Source organism: Pseudophryne corroboree, chromosome 9 (assembly GCF_028390025.1).
Source record: "Pseudophryne corroboree isolate aPseCor3 chromosome 9, aPseCor3.hap2, whole genome shotgun sequence".
Taxonomy (NCBI): domain Eukaryota; kingdom Metazoa; phylum Chordata; class Amphibia; order Anura; family Myobatrachidae; genus Pseudophryne; species Pseudophryne corroboree.
Window position 1 is genome coordinate 151,692,417 of NC_086452.1, and position 16,762 is coordinate 151,709,178.

The window sequence follows — 16,762 nt, forward strand, 5'->3', positions numbered from 1 at the left end:
GCTCACAACAATAATAACCCGATTTTTGTAACTATGTACAAGTATTGCAGATAATCCGCACTTGGGATGGGCGCCCAAATTTGTAGGATTTTACCAACGTGTTTGCCCCTGACTAAATAGCCGCTCGGCAAAGTTGTAAAGCCGAGACCCCTCGGGCAGCCGCCCAAGATAAGCCCACCTTCCTTGTGGAATGGGCATTTACATATTTTGGCTGTGGCAGGCCTGCCACAGAATGTGCAAGCTGAATTGTATTACACATCCAACTAGCAATAGTCTGCTTAGAAGCAAGAGCACCCAGTTTGTTGGGTGCATACAGGATAACAGCAAGTCAGTTTTCCTGACTCCAGCCGTCCTGGAACCTATATTTACAGGGCCCTGACAACATCTAGCAACCTGGAGTCCTCCAAGTCCCTAGTAGGCGCAAGGCACCAAAATAAGCTGGTTCAGGTGAAACACTGACACCACCTTAGGGAGAGAACTGGGGACGAGTCCGCAGCTCTGCCCTGTCCAAATGGACAACCAGATATGGGCTTTTTTGAGAAAAAAACCACCAATTTGACACTCGCCTGGTCCAGGCCAGGGCCAAGAGCATGGTCACTTTTCATGTGAGATGCTTCAAATCCACAGATTTGACTGGTTTTAAACCAATGTGATTTGAGGAATCCCAGAACTACGTTGAGATCCCACAGTGCCACTGGAGGCACAAAGGGGGGTTGTATATGCAATACTCCCTTGACAAACTTCTGGACTTCAGGAACTGAAGCCACTTCTTTCTGGAAGAAAATCGACAGGGCCGAAATTTGAACCTTAATGGACCCCAATTTGAGGCCCATAGACACTCCTGTTTGCAGGAAATGCAGGAATCGACCGAGTTGAAATTTCTTCGTGGGGCCTTTCTGGCCTCACACCACGCAACATATTTTTGCCACATGTGGTGATAATGTTGTGCGGTCACCTCCTTTCTGGCTTTGACCAGGGTAGGAATGACCTCTTCCGGAATGCCTTTTTCCCTTAGGATCCGGCGTTCCACCGCCATGCCGTCAAACGCAGCTGCGGTAAGTCTTGGAACAGACATGGTACTTGCTGAAACAAGTCCCTTCTTAGCGGCAGAGGCCATAAGTCCTCTGTGAGCATCTCTTGAAGTTCCGGGTACCAAGTCCTTCTTGGCCAATCCGGAGCCATGAGTATAGTTCTTACTCCTCTACGTCTTATAAGTCTCAGTACCTTAGGTATGAGAAGCAGAGGATGGAACACATACACCGACTGGTACATCCATAGTGTTACCAGAACGTCCACAGCTATTGCCTGAGGGTCTCTTAACCTGGCGCAATACCTGTCCCGTTTTTTGTTCAGACGGGACGCCATCATGTCCACCTTTGGTATTTCCCAACGGTTTACAATCATGTGGAAAACTTCCCGATGAAGTTTCCACTCTGCCGGGTGGAGGTCGTGCCTGCTGAGGAAGTCTGCTTCCCAGTTTCCATTCCCGGAATGAAACACTGCTGACAGTGCTATCACATGATTTTCCGCCCAGCGAAAAGTCCTTGCAGTTTTTGCCATTGCCCTCCTGCTTCTTGTGCCGCCCCGTCTATTTACGTGGGCGACTGCCGTGATGTTTTTCCCACTGGATCAATACCGGCTGACCTTGAAGCAGAGGTCTTGCTAAGCTTAGAGTATTATAAATTTACCCTTAGCTCCAGTATATTTATGTGGAGAAAAGTCTCCAGACTTGATCACACTCCCTGGAAATTTTTTCCTTGTGTGACTGCTCCCCAGCCTCTCGGGCTGGCCTCCGTGGTCACCAGCATCCAATCCTGAATGCCAATTCTGCGGCCCTCTAGAAGATGAGCACTCTGTAACCACCACAGGAGAGACACCCTTGTCCTTGGATATAGGGTTATCCGCTGATGCATCCGAAGATGCGATCCGGACCATTTGTCCAGCAGATCCCACTGAAAAATTATTGCGTGAAATCTGCCGAATGGAATTGCTTCGTAGGAAGTCACCATCTTTACCAGGACCCTTGTGCAATGATGCACTGATTTTAGGAGGTTCCTGACTAGCTCGGATAACTTCCTGGCTTTCTCTTCCGGGAGAAACACCTTTTTCTGGACTGTGTCCAGAATCATCCCTAGGCACAGCAGACTTGTCGTCGGGATCAGCTGCGATTTTGGAATATTTAGAATCCACCCGTGCTGTTGTAGCAGTATCCGAGATAGTGCTACTCCGACCTCCAACTGTTCCCTGGACTTTACCCTTATCAGGAGATCGTCCAAGTAAGGGATAATTAAGACGCCTTTTCTTCGAAGAAGAATCATCATTTCGGCCATTACCTTGGTAAAGACCCGGGGTGCCGTGGACAATCCAAACGGCAGCGTCTGCAACTGATAGTGACAGTTCTGTACCACGAACCTGAGGTACCCTTAGTGAGAAGGGCAAATTTTGGACATGGAGGTAAGCATCCCTGATGTCTCGGGACACTATATAGTCCCCTTCTTCCTGGTTCGTTATCACTGCTCTGAGTGACTCCATCTTGATTTGAACCTTTGTAAGTGTTCAAATTTTTTTAGATTTAGAATAGGTCTCACCTAGCCTTCTGGCTTCAGTACCACAATATAATGTGGAATAATACCCCTTTTCTTGTTGTAGGAGGGGTAATTTGATTATCACCTGCTGGGAATACAGCTTGTGAATTGTTTCCCATACTGCCTCCTTGTCGGAGGGAGACCTTGGTAAACCAGACTTCAGGAGCCTGCGAAGGGGAAACGTCTCGACATTCCAATCTGTACCCCTGGGATACTACATGTAGGATCCAGGGGTCCTGTACGGTCCCAGCGTCATGCTGAGAGCTTGGCAGAAGCGGTGGAACGCTTCTGTTCCTGGGAATGGGCTGCCTGCTGCAGTCTTCTTCCCTTTCCTCTATCCCTGGGCAGATATGACTCTTATAGGGACGAAAGGACTGAGGCTGAAAAGACGGTGTCTTTTTCTGCAGAGATGTGACTTAGGGTAAAAACGGTGGATTTTCCAGCAGTTGCCGTGGCCACCAGGTCCGATGGACCGACCCCAAATAACTCCTCTTCCTTTATACGGCAATACACCTTTGTGCCGTTTGGAATCTGCATCACCTGACCACTGTCGTGTCCATAAACATCTTCTGGCAGATATGGACATCGCACTTACTCTTGATGCCAGAGTGCAAATATCCCTCTGTGCATCTCGCATATATAGAAAATGCATCCTATTAAATGCTCTATAGTCAATAAAATACTGTCCCTGTCAAGGGTATCAATATTTTTAGTCAGGGAATCCGACCAAGCCACCCCAGCTCTGCACATCCAGGCTGAGGCGATCGCTGGTCGCAGTATAACACCAGTATGTGTGTATATACTTTTTATGATATTTTCCAGCCTCCTGTCAGCTGGCTCCTTGAGGACGGCCCTATCTATAGACGGTACCGCCACTTGTTTTGATAAGCGTGTGAGCGCCTTATCCACCCTAAGGGGTGTTTCCCAACGCACCCTAACTTCTGGCGGGAAAGGGTATACCGCCCATATTTTCTATCGGGGGGAACCCACGCATCATCACACACTTCATTTAATTTATCTGATTCAGGAAAAACTACGGTAGTTTTTTCACATCCCACATAATACCCTCTTTTGTGGTACTTGTAGTATCAGAAATATGTAACACCTCCTTCATTGCCCTTAACGTGTGGCCCTAATAAGGAATACGTTTGTTTATTCACCGTCGACACTGGATTCAGTGTCCGTGTCTGTGTCGACCGACTAAAGTAAACGGGCGTTTTAAAACCCCTGACGGTGTTTCTGAGACGTCTGGACCGGTACCAATTGTTTGTCGGCCGTCTCATGTCGTCAACCGACCTTGCAGCGTGTTGACATTATCACGTAATTCCCTAAATAAGCCATCCATTCCGGTGTCGACTCCCTAGAGAGTGACATCACCATTACAGGCAATTGCTCCGCCTCCTCACCAACATCGTCCTCATACATGTCGACACACACGTACCGACACACAGCACACACACAGGGAATGCTCTGATAGAGGACAGGACCCACTAGCCCTTTGGAGAGACAGAGGGAGAGTTTGCCAGCACACACCAAAAACGCTATAATTATATAGGGACAACCTTATATAAGTGTTTTCCCTTATAGCATCTTTTATATATTTCTAACGCCAAATTAGTGCCCCCCCTCTCTGTTTTAACCCTGTTTCTGTAGTGCAGTGCAGGGGAGAGCCTGGGAGCCTTCCCTCCAGCCTTTCTGTGAGGGAAAATGGCGCTGTGTGCTGAGGAGATAGGCCCCGCCCCTTTTTCGGCGGGCTCGTCTCCCGCTCTTTAATGGATTCTGGCAGGGGTTAAATATCTCCATATAGCCCCCGGAGGCTATATGTGAGGTATTTTTAGCCAAAAAAGGTTTTCATTTGCCTCCCAGGGCGCCCCCCTCCCAGCGCCCTGCACCCTCAGTGACTGCCGTGTGAAGTGTGCTGAGAGGAAATGGCGCACAGCTGCAGTGCTGTGCGCTACCTTAAGAAGACTGAGGAGTCTTCTGCCGCCGATTCTGGACCTCTTCTCGTTTCAGCATCTGCAAGGGGGCCGGCGGCGAGGCTCCGGTGACCATCCAGGCTGTACCTGTGATCGTCCCTCTGGAGCTAATGTCCAGTAGCCAAAGAAGCCAATCCATCCTGCACGCAGGTGAGTTCACTTCTTCTCCCCTAAGTCCCTCGTTGCAGTGATCCTGTTGCCAGCAGGACTCACTGTAAAATAAAAAACCTAAGCTAAACTTTTCTAAGCAGCTCTTTAGGAGAGCCACCTAGATTGCACCCTTCTCGGCCGGGCACAAAAATCTAACTGAGGCTTGGAGGAGGGTCATAGGGGGAGGAGCCAGTGCACACCACCTGATCCTAAAGCTTTACTTTTTGTGCCCTGTCTCCTGCGGAGCCGCTATTCCCCATGGTCCTTTCAGGAACCCCAGCATCCACTAGGACGATAGAGAAATATACTTTCTTTTTTAGGAGCTCAGGAGAGCCCCTAGTGTGCATCCAGCTCAGCCGGGCACAAGATTGTAACTGAGGTCTGGAGGAGGGTCATGGTGGGAGGAGCCAGTGCACACCAGGTAGTCCTAAAGCTTTCTTTAGTTGTGCCCAGTCTCCTGCGGAGCCGCTATTCCCCATGGTCCTTACGGAGTTCCCAGCATCCACTAGGACGTCAGAGAAAATAAATACCTAGAAACGTATTTAACTTGCCACTTAAACAAGATCGAATAACTAGCACGTCAATATTACTATACATGTAAAGGATAATTGCACTGAACTCTAAGGGCCCCATACACTTCTGCGCCATGTCCATCTGACATGTCGCAGGCGATCACCCCGGTACCCTCCTGGGGGGCAGGATCGCCCAAGATACATTGTATGCTGCCCTTTTGCTTACGATTTATCATGGGCGATGCTGGGTGATCCCAGCCATGCCTGTGGGGTCGGACATGATCGAATGTGCTGCACATTCAATCTGGGGGATTCGATGCTCACGGGAACGCGCATCGGATCGCATACCCCTTCAAAATGCCAGATTTCATTCGATATATCGGGCCGAATACCTGAAATCGGATTAAATCAGGAATTATCGTCCTAGTGTATGGGGTCCTTAAGGGATCAATCCAATTGCTTGTGAAGCAGCATTTCAATGCCAGCAACGGCACCCGATCTCGCACCCTTTGCGGGCTGAAGTCACACAAAACTGCTCGAAGCCCTATGGGGCAGCGAGCACTTTTGGGCGAGTTTGGGCTACCCCAATGACTAACACCTGCGAAATCATCACGGCTTATTGATTTGACCCCTAAATATTTTGTTGTGTGTGAATTATAGTAAGACTACAACACAAATATGTAGGGGACAATTCCAATAACAGCAAAGTCCGCAAGGTGTCATCGGAATGGAGTGGAAATGCTGGTAACGGCAGTACATCGCAGGCACGACACAGCTCCTTTACATGCGGTAGCAGAGTGCAGTAATAGAAGTAACGCTGCTCTCCTGCAATTCTCTGTAATGTGTTCAGCCGCCACACACTGTGGATGCTTGAACTGAAAAGATTTAGATAAAGGATTTGATGCAGAGCTGGACACAGTCTATTCTGAAATAGGATCTTGAACTCACACAACGCATGCTCGATAGCCAAGAGAAGCATGCATCTCATGGGAAACTCAGCGTCACATGCACTCAGTCCACTTGTGGCTGAAGGGGCCTAAATGGCTAGTAACGAGCATTCGCTCATAGACTGTTTAGCAAGGGTTTGGCAACGAAACTGCAGACTATGCAACGTTTTACAAGATCCATCTGTTTGCAGATAAGTTTCTTGAACCAAGAATGAAGCCAGTACAAGTGGGGACTGATAATGATGGCTGTTGTAAAAGCATGGATGGTGGCAATGCGGTCCCTTATATGCATATAACTGCCAAATATCTGCATTTTTCTCTGGGCACATAATGTAAGAGCAATTACAGGGGTCTGTGTTCCACTCCGCAGTAGACCAAAGGCCAACTGTTATTTTTCAACCCCAATTGTTCCCATTATATGTACTAGCATTAAAAATTGCTAATACAATGCATACAATTTACGCCAGTGTATATGAGGCTCCATAGGTACTCTACTTGGTACTACAAAAGTGAGCTTTTATCATACAGGCCACGTGGTCCATCTATGACAAGCTGCCAACTGGAACAAGACAGCTGGCCTACTCTGACCACAGTAGAAGTCAGGAGACAGGACTGCGTGAATCACTGGAACACAGGTAAGTAATTTGCATTTATGTGTAATTTAAAGATTTGTATCCAAAACTTAAGTTTACAGATTGGGGCGACATTCCCCTTTAAATTCCCAAGTCTCTTAACATGCAATATACAAAAGCAAGCATCTCACACGGTTAAGTCATTTTAACCTTTGCCTTAGAAACAACTTGCAGCATCTGCAATACACAACTACTTATTAATACTATAGGACATCGGACTTTAAAGATAACAAAAAAACACTTGATAAGAACTTCCAAATGGATGAGACGCACTGAGAGGAGATTGGGGGGTGGGTCACTGTGACCTCACAAAGAGTCATGCAACCCAAGAAATATCTGCCTCTCTCTCAATATATATATATATAGCAAAGATGGAGATTAATGTTAGATATGTTCAATAGTACAGTATATCTTTTAAATAAACTTTGTTTTCTACGAATGTGCCTTTAGCCAGCGTTCTCCCTGCACTTGTTTGACAGGCTCCTCACATGACTGTACCGTTGGGAATCCTGCTTCATTCACTCTCTGTGTCTGTGGGGCTTTCTGCTTATCTCCATTCCCGTCCCTGCATCATATACAGCATCACATATATAGTTACACACGTAGCTAGGCCACTACCTCCATCACATCAGCAGCCTTTAGTTTTCCCAAAATACTTTGGGCTGCTGCAAACATTCCAATGAGCCAATTGGCTATAATTTGTTGTATCTATGAAAATCTACTTTACACCTAGGGAAATAAAGGATAAGTTACAAGACTGAAACACAAAAATAGGCTGAGATCCTACTGCAGGGATTCCGAACCACAGTCCTCAGGGCACACTATCAGTCCAGGCTTTAGCGATGTCCATAGCTGAGCACAAATGGTTAAATCAAAATAAGTGAATTAAGTCATCTGCGCTCGAGTATGGATATCCATAAAACCTGGACTGTTAGTGTGCGTTGATAACCGTGGTTGGGAATACCTCTCCTATCCACCATCTCCTTGCAGCAGGTGTTGGTCATTGGGCCGATCATGTCTAGGTCAACACAGGAAAAAGGACGATATGAAATAGGTCGACACCGAAAAAGGTTGACATTAATTTTTTTGACTGATTTTGGTTGTTTACGCCAGAAAATGAGCGAGAACCCCAATTAGTGCACCACGTCCCCTTGCCATGCTTCGTACAGGTTACTATTCCCAGTCGTAGTACACGTGGATCGTAAAGTATGAAAAAAAATTTAAAAAAATTAACAAAAGTGAAACTCATGTCGACCTTTTCCTGTGTTGACCTTTGTCATGTCGATCTTGTGTCAATGTTGACCTTTGAACCATGTTGACCTAATGCATGATGACCAATAGTGGTCAACCTAACAAGCTACCTCATACTGTGGAAATGAAAGAAAATGCACTGCTACAGAAAATGCACTGCTTCATCAAGACAGAGGAAGGGAGGGGAGAGGGGGATCAGTTCATGATAAACTACCTTGTACCAAGCAACAGCTTACTTTTAGAGTGCCAGTACTGTCTATACATAAACAAATATTACTTTTAATTGGATTGTTTATGCCTAATTATGAAGCTGTAACAAGTCTGTTAAAAAAATAAATTGACAAGAGGTAAAACGTCCTGAGGTTACAAGGCAAACCCTCAGTTTCCACCCTTCAGACCAAACACAGTTGTAACTATATTATACCACACAGTAGATGCTTTGTCCTATTCTCCCGCACTGTGTTGGGAATTCTACATTCTAAAGCTGCTTAATCTGCATTTATTTATTTATTTATTGGGGGGGGGTCAAATTAAAGTACCAGCACCCACAACTGCAATTTTTAGCTACGAACTCTGAAGGTGCAGGAATAAAAAAATAAAAAATAAAAATGTAATTGTTGAGATTAAATAACACTGCAAGCGTAGCTGAAGCTCCTTTCACGTGTGTGGTCACAGGCTCCCCAGCAATCTGCATATTACACAGCAAGTCTGCAAACCTCTGTTATATGAGGTAATAAGTGGGAGAACAGAGAAAGGGAGGGGGGCTAATATAATATAAACCACTGGGGAGGGCCGTGTGTGTGTCCTGATAATATAAATACAGGATGAATCTACCACATGCAAAATGCTTGGGACAGAAGTATTTTGGATTTTATATATTTCCATATTTTGTAATATTTGCCACCATAATGAGATATCTTAGGGATGGGACCAAAGTCTGAACACAGAATGCATTTATATTTCATATACACATAGCCTAAGGGTGATTTCATACAATATTTTTAATCGTTTCGTGCATGAAACAAAGTTTGTGTACGCTGAACCATCAGAAAGAAAAATCGCAAAAATTGGGATTCTGAATATTCTGGACATCGTAATTTCAGATTTGGGAGACTCACCCTGTAGTAGTAGCATCTCGTACATACTGTATAAGTACAATTAAATATAGTCAACACTAAATGGCTAATTTGAGTTTAATGGAAATAATAAAATTCAGATTTGAAAGATTCAAAAGAGATGTCTTCTAATTTAATAATAAATTGATTGGATGTTAACATGCATGGCCAGCTAACTAAGTAAACTGACAATTAATTACAGGACATACATTGTATATATATTTTGGCTGCCACTGTGCTACTGTGGCAGGTGACTGACTGTTGCAGAGAGGAAAACAGGACATTAAACATTATGTAAGGACTACGTCTTGTAAAACAGTTTCCCATCATTTGATACTGTAGTAACATTAAAGGGACAGTCAGTCCACTCTCAGACAATGCCATGCTACTTCCCACAGGCTAATGTAGCTACAAGAACACTATGTGCAATATATTTAGCTGTAGGGCAGAAGCACAGATGGACATCCTGTGACTCTAGGTAACTGGAGTGGGGGTGGGGGGGGTTACCATACAGTGCTCCCTTTACATGTTTTCTAAATGCGCTGTTTACACAGAGACAGACAGACAGAAGTGCTTGTTTGTGTATGTAACGAGTGCATTAGCCGTGTGTACAGATCCTTGCAGAGCATGTCACCTCACCTTAGGTTATAAATCATGTGTATGTGGGGTTTAGTACTTGTCTGTATATGACAATAAATTAGTTGAATGATTCCACCAGAATGTGCCTAGCTGCGATTGGCCCAAATCTGTCCTCAATATCAATTTTCTATTTTACCAGTGAATCGCACTTTGCACTACATCACAACGCATTGCCCCTCCCACTTCCTGCCAGACAACTGCAACTAGTGCGAGCTTTCAGGTTCTGATAAGCAATGTTGGCATTTCAGGCCTGGTACGTAAATCCGAGAAGGAAGATTCCTTATAAACCCAGGTCAGCGATAAGACTTCCCCAACACACTTGCTATAAGCAAACAACCAATCACATAGCCAGATCCCTTCTATTTTTACTGAAGTACGACTGGATGCCAAGAGGAACATCGAGGTACCAAGAGAAGCCTCTGCAAAAGTCACTGTCAATGTATGCACTGCTTCGTTCTCCACCAGAGAAAGACAATATAGTACGTAATATATAGACAGACAGACAGAGAATATATTGCAGCACCCTGTTAGATACCAAAGAAAATATTTTAATAAAAGTAATCATTAAAACCATCAATATGCACTTTCAATTTCTGAATGCATAAAGACCTCATTAATTATAGTGGCTCCTTAGTTGGAAATAACTTATGTCCTGCGCCGATCAGTTGTCTAATTCCATTTTATTTTGTGATGCATTGTCACCAGTATTTACGAATTCAGCCTTGTACAGTGCTTGCCACCCATAACATTGCTGTGGACTCTCAATGGAACGAGGATGCAATTGAGAGTCCACAACTTATCGGTGCGTCCGAGCACATTTACCTTTTTTTTTTCTCCTATTCTTTTGCCCGTATTAGATATTACTGACTGTGGTATATTGTCATGCCCATCTTACCAATGTGGAGCATTGTACAAGTATAAATGTTGGCACAATGGGACTTGCTGGAAGCCAAGGATTCCAATGGGAAGGAGCTTCGGACCGAAGAGTCATGGACAGCCATGACGAATACAGACATCAGAAGAAAGGATAGAGTAAACTGGCACCAAAAACAAAAAGACTGGAACCAGGAGACAGTGTAGTGCCGAGTCAGGAAGCACAACAGTATGGAAGTGACTAACTGCCAGAAGTCATATTAAATACCCACTGTAATTCTACAAGGAGTTACCACCAGGTGGGAGAGAGCGTAGAGTGAGGAATTAGCACCCAACATGTTCAGGATGTTGGACTGATTTCTTACTCAAATGTCAATCTGAGCATCAATTGGCTGAGATTCAAATACACATAGTAAGCCTTCATCCGCATCATCCCTATAAGCTCATGGTCCTCATCCTCCAACAGCTGAATGTTGTTAACGGCACTCAATTGTAATTTCCACTGAAATTTGCTTAAACCTCTGGTAAAAAACAGGATATATTTGTCCTCAAAGCTGGCTGTGACTGCCACAATTTGATAAAAGGAATGGTAAAGTTTTATCATCTGAATGAACAAGGGTTAGCCAATCACTATGCATACCTTTGGTATGGCTCTGGCTGATTGGTTAGTTTGATACTCCTTAATTTGGCTACTTTTTTCTTCTTCATACAAAATTATATTTCTTATAAAGCCAGAGAGTTTTTATACGTAAAATGTATATTTTGATTTCACATTGAAAATGGCCTTTAGTTCGAGTGGTGGGCAGACTGGCAAGTGGCTAGTACAGAAACATTGTGTTTCCATGTACATTGGTATCTAATGGCATGTCCTGAAATATTGCTTTTTGCCAATTGCATGACATATACCAGATAACATCTTAAAGTATCAAAACAGGTAATCGCATTACTGACATGTACAGAAAGCGTTATGGAGCTTTCTACAGTAATGTTGGGTCTACATTCTGCAATTATTGACCTGATCCACAGATTATAGGCAGATTGGGATAATTGCATAGTGTGTAGCTGAGATAGGGGCCCTACACACTGGCCGACCCGCCGCCGAGCTGCCCGACGGCGGATACGGCCGACGAGCGACCCGGCGGCGGGGGGGGCAGTGACGGGGGGAGTGAAGTTTCTTCACTCCCCCCGTCACGCGGCTGCATTGAAGTGCAGGCAAATATGTACGAGATCGTCCATATTGGCCTGCATGCATAGCCGACGGGAGACCAGCGATGAACGAGCGCGGGGCCGCGCATCGTTCATCGCTGGAGTCTCCACACTGAAAGATATGAACGAGTTCTCGTTCATTTATGAACGAGATCGTTCATATCTTTCAGAAAATCGGCCAGTGTGTAGGGCCTAATAGACCACATATGATCGCTCTGTCAGATATGCTACATTGTCTGGTATGTTAGACAGATACGACAATTTGTGAGCTTCAAGTTGGCCACATCGGGCTATTTACGCGTTGCCCCTGCCTGAGACACAGACATTTCCCATGTACCGTCACAGGGGAAGAATGGGGAAATGTCTCCTCGCCAGGGGAGGAACACAGATATAGTGGCCTTATACAGTGTCAGATCTCTCATAGTGTATGGCCACGATATCAGATAGGTTTCAGGCTATCAGATAAGTTTCAGGCTGTCAGATAATATGTCTGTCGGCCTGACACATGAGCGGTGTGAAAAAACGCAGATGCTCCATTTTGCGTCAGAAATCTAAACCAGGCTATATGCTACCAGCACACACAGACATTTTCCATTAGAGCAATACAGAAGGTATACAGTAGGTGTCAGCTAGAATCCTTTTTATAAATGTGTAGATATGTGATGTTTTTTGATATTTGCCGATTGGCTTCTTTGGGAGAAATTCAATTGAATTTGATGCTGAATAACTCTGGGAATAAGTGCTTGGAGCTATTCAATTGGCTGCGCTGTAGAACCACATCCTGAGCATTGCTGCTTGACTATCTTAATGCCGCAATGTTAGTTGCAGCTTACTGCGTGCACCAACAGCTTTGCGCCCGACACAAAAGTAGGAAAATGCAGAATAACACGACTGAACACCCAGGAAGTAGACATGGTAAACTATGGGGGATATTTAATTGTTTGTAAAGTCAGTTTCTGTTTTTTTCTATCTGATAGACTGGAAGAAACAGACACCCAACCGACTTTTCAAACATTTGAATTCCCCCTATATCTCCTGACTTAAGGGCCAGACACAATGCACACAACTGAATAGCTCCGGGGCACTCATACCTGCAGCTATTCAACACTGCATTCAGTTGAATTCCTCCCTTCATATGCCATGCAGTCTACTCAGCCTTTCAGAATCAACTGGTAATGGCTGAAAGCACGTATCTCGAGTCTAGAACAAACTTGTAAAATTATACACCTTTAATATCTTGAAGCACTGTAAAAAGGAGCAACACAAAACTCGTCCTACCTTACAGCAATATTAATCCCCTCCGTCCCCCTCCCTTTACTATAAAATTAAGTTATTACTTTATGAATTTTAAGATAATATAGTAGGAGTAGGAATGACAGAGAAAATGACAGTCATCTAGTTGAGCAACAGCATATGTTATAAGCATACAGAACTTGTGGACCAACTTTACAATGGGTGAAGTTCAAGAGTGACTACAAAAAAGTCTTGTCATACCTGCATAACCTAAGGTTGTTATCAAATATTATCTGCTCCAACTCCAGGATATGCAGATTCAGACACACATTTTCTCGCTGTACTATTAGAAAACTCTTTTGCCCTGAAATGAACCTTTTGTGCTGAAATGCAAATAATGCAACCTTTTAAATGAAGTTATCCACGGGGGCTTATAAACCACTTTATGGCTCAAGGTCAGAACATGGGACTCCCTGGTCCTGCAATACTTAACTACCTCCAAATACTCTCCACATTGACATCTACTGGGAATAGCAACCTGCGGAGAGTGAAGCATGCCCACTAGGCTACACGGCTTAATGTTCTGTACAAGTTTAATGATGAAGCAGTTTAGTTATACTAACACGGGGGATACAGTGTTCTGCACCTGTTATATATATATATATATATATATATATATATATATATATATATATATATATATATATATATATTATATATATACATACACTCCTATCACACACCTGAAAAAGAAAGTAATCAGAAAATAAAATTATCCCTACGGCCAGAGTACTAAGACTACTAGCACCAGGCATATCGTAGCACTCATTGAAAAACAATTATACAAGCAAGACAGCACGAGGTTATTTACATGCAGGATACACTGTGCCATAAGGTAGAATACTAAATACAGATGCTCATCCCAAACAGTACTCCAACTACAAGGGCAAGCAGCTCTACATGGCACTTGTAGTCCCACACAGCTGCAGAGTGACAGGTGTCCTATAGCCGCCTATGTCTACCAGAGGTACCAGATGCTGCGATGGAGCATCAGGGGCTCAGGTGTCTGTGTGCCCAGCAGAACACAGGCAGATCCCGGCCTGCAGCACCAGCCCTATACCTCTAAAACTGGCCTGCCAGCGACTCCGTGCCCGCGCCCTATCCCCCCCGGTGTTCTCACCCGCTCGCTCCCTTCCGCTTGTTGATCAGGTAGAGCAGGAGGAGCGCCGCCCCGGTGGCCGAGCAGTTGCGGACAGTCAGGTACTTGCTGTACACAGGCGCCATGGTGACTGTCAGAGAGCCGGGGGAGGAGCTGCAGAGGAGAAGCCGGTCAAGGCGCGCAGCATGCTGGGAACTCGCACGGCACAGCCCTTAGCCCCGCCTACCAGCCAATCGCCATAGCAACGGCGTGGTGACTGGGGATAAGAGGCGGAGGACTAGTACAGTGTGCCAAGTAGGGTTGAGGCTAGATCCAAGTGGCCTAAGGGACCTTTTCCGTCAGGGGGAGGAGCAACGACACAAGGGGAGGAGCTACGCCAGCGGGACAGTTGCTCTAGTATCCACGCCACCAACTATTTACCTTTAGTAGTAATCAGGGGGCGAGCGAAGCGGATAGTGGCTGCCTGTGTGGACTGCTGAGGCTAGCAATGTGCGGCCCCTCAGCTACTGTAGAACTACGTATCCCAGCATGCCCTGCTGCTTTGCTTTGCTGTTAAAGCATGCTAAACTGGAGGGGATACTGGCATATCTACTGTGTGTGGCCTCCTATAGACAGGGCATGGTCTTGTGGAACCCCTTTATTAATTATTATTATTATTATTATTATCATCATCATCCATTATTTGGCTCCACAAGGGATCTGCAGTAACCAAGTACATAAACAGATAAGCAGTTTAAGAGAACAGTGACTTACAGTTAAAGACAACATAGGATGAGTACAGCCAGAGCCGGATTAACAATGGGGCGGATGGAGCTGCAGCTCCAGGCCGCCCCATCAAAATAGGCCCTGAGTGTCTGCTAGGCTGCTGTACACAGGAATAGTTTTCTTTCCTGTTAAAGCAGTAGTCTACTAAAACAGCAAATCCCCCTCCCCCGCTTTTCTTGCCCGGGGTTGAAAAGCCGGGCTTAAATCATTTTGCTAACGGCGGCGCAGCGGAAGGCTTCACCAGCCCTCCCTGCGCCGCATAGTACCTGCCTCTCCAGCACGGCAGCGTCATGACGGGACATCAAATCCTGCCGTTGTACATGACAACTAGCGCCGCGCCGCCGCTCCACCACGTAACTGCTGAGCAAGTGACACTGTGCAGCAAACATCTCTGGTCCGTGAAGGCAGCTCTGACATTGGCTGTGACTGAGCTACCCGAATTCATCGGTGAGAGGCTGCAACTACTGCTGATCAGAGAAGAGATGTCAGTGTTCTGCAGTGCCTCAGTAAAATGTATTAACTGCCACTGACTGAAGATCAGACTTCAAAAGCCTCTGAGTGCCACTGTTTGCTTGGCTATATATATGTGTGTATATATATATATATATATATATATTTCTCTAACGTCCTAGTGGATGCTGGGGACTCCGTAAGGACCATGGGGAATAGACGGGCTCCGCAGGAGACAGGGCACTCTAAGAAAGAATTAGGACTACTGGTGTGCACTGGCTCCTCCCTCTATGCCCCTCCTCCAGACCTCAGTTAGAACCTGTGCCCGGACGGAGCTGGGTGCATTTTAGTGAGCTCTCCTGAGCTTGCTAATAAGAAAGTATTTTGTTAGGTTTTTTATTTTCAGAGAGATCTGCTGGCAACAGACTCTCTGCTACGTGGGACTGAGGGGAGAGAAGCAAACCTACTAACTGCGGATAGGTTGCGCTTCTTAGGCTACTGGACACCATTAGCTCCAGAGGGATCGAACACAGGAACTCACCCTTGGTCGTCCGTTCCCGGAGCCGCGCCGTCGTCCCCCTCGCAGAGCCAGAAGACAGAAGCCGGCAAGTGAAGCAAGAAGACATCAAAATCGGCGGCAGAAGACTCCTGTCTTCATATGAGGTAGCGCACAGCACTGCAGCTGTGCGCCATTGCTCCCACACTAACCCACACACTCCGGTCACTGTAGGGAGCAGGGGGGGGGGGGGGGGGGGTCCTGGGCAGCAATTGAGTACCTCCTGGCAAAATAGAGCATATATACAGCTGGGCACTGTATATATGCATGAGCCCCCGCCATTATTTTTCACAAAATCGCGGGACAGAAGCCCGCCGCTGAGGGGGCGGGGCTTCTTCCTCAGCACTCACCAGCGCCATTTTCTCTCCACAGCTCCGCTGAGAGGAAGCTCCCCAGGCTCTCCCCTGCAGAATCACGGTAGAAAGAGGGTAAAAAGAGAGGGGAGGCACATAAATTTAGCGCAAATTCACTAATACAGCAGCTACTGGGTAAACACTAATACCCCTTTCACATCGCACAAATAACCCGGTACCGACACGGCATATTGCCGTGTCGAATCGGGTCAGTGTGCGATGTGAAAGCACACTGGCCGATTTAGCGGGTCGCCTGACCCGGTAAATCAACCCGGTAAAAAAGAAGGGTTTTACCCGGGTTGATTACCGGGTCAGGTGCGGTGTGAATGGGAGCCGTGTCGATGCGACACGGTTCCCATT

General features: G+C 45.8%; 1 protein-coding gene across 2 annotated transcripts in view; it reads right to left on the reverse strand.

Annotated features, from left to right (window-relative positions):
- Positions 1–14,533, reverse strand: part of ABCD3 (ATP binding cassette subfamily D member 3) — a 178,325-nt gene extending 163,792 nt beyond the window's left edge. Inside the window, exon 1 of one of the 2 annotated variants that reach the window (XM_063939855.1) lies at positions 14,300–14,533. In XM_063939855.1, the coding sequence (XP_063795925.1) occupies positions 14,300–14,403 (104 nt within the window). In that variant the 5' untranslated portion in view covers positions 14,404–14,533. The remainder of the gene's footprint in view (positions 1–14,299) is intronic. The other variant, XM_063939854.1, reaches the window with a different exon arrangement.
- Between the last annotated feature and the right edge of the window lie 2,229 nt (positions 14,534–16,762).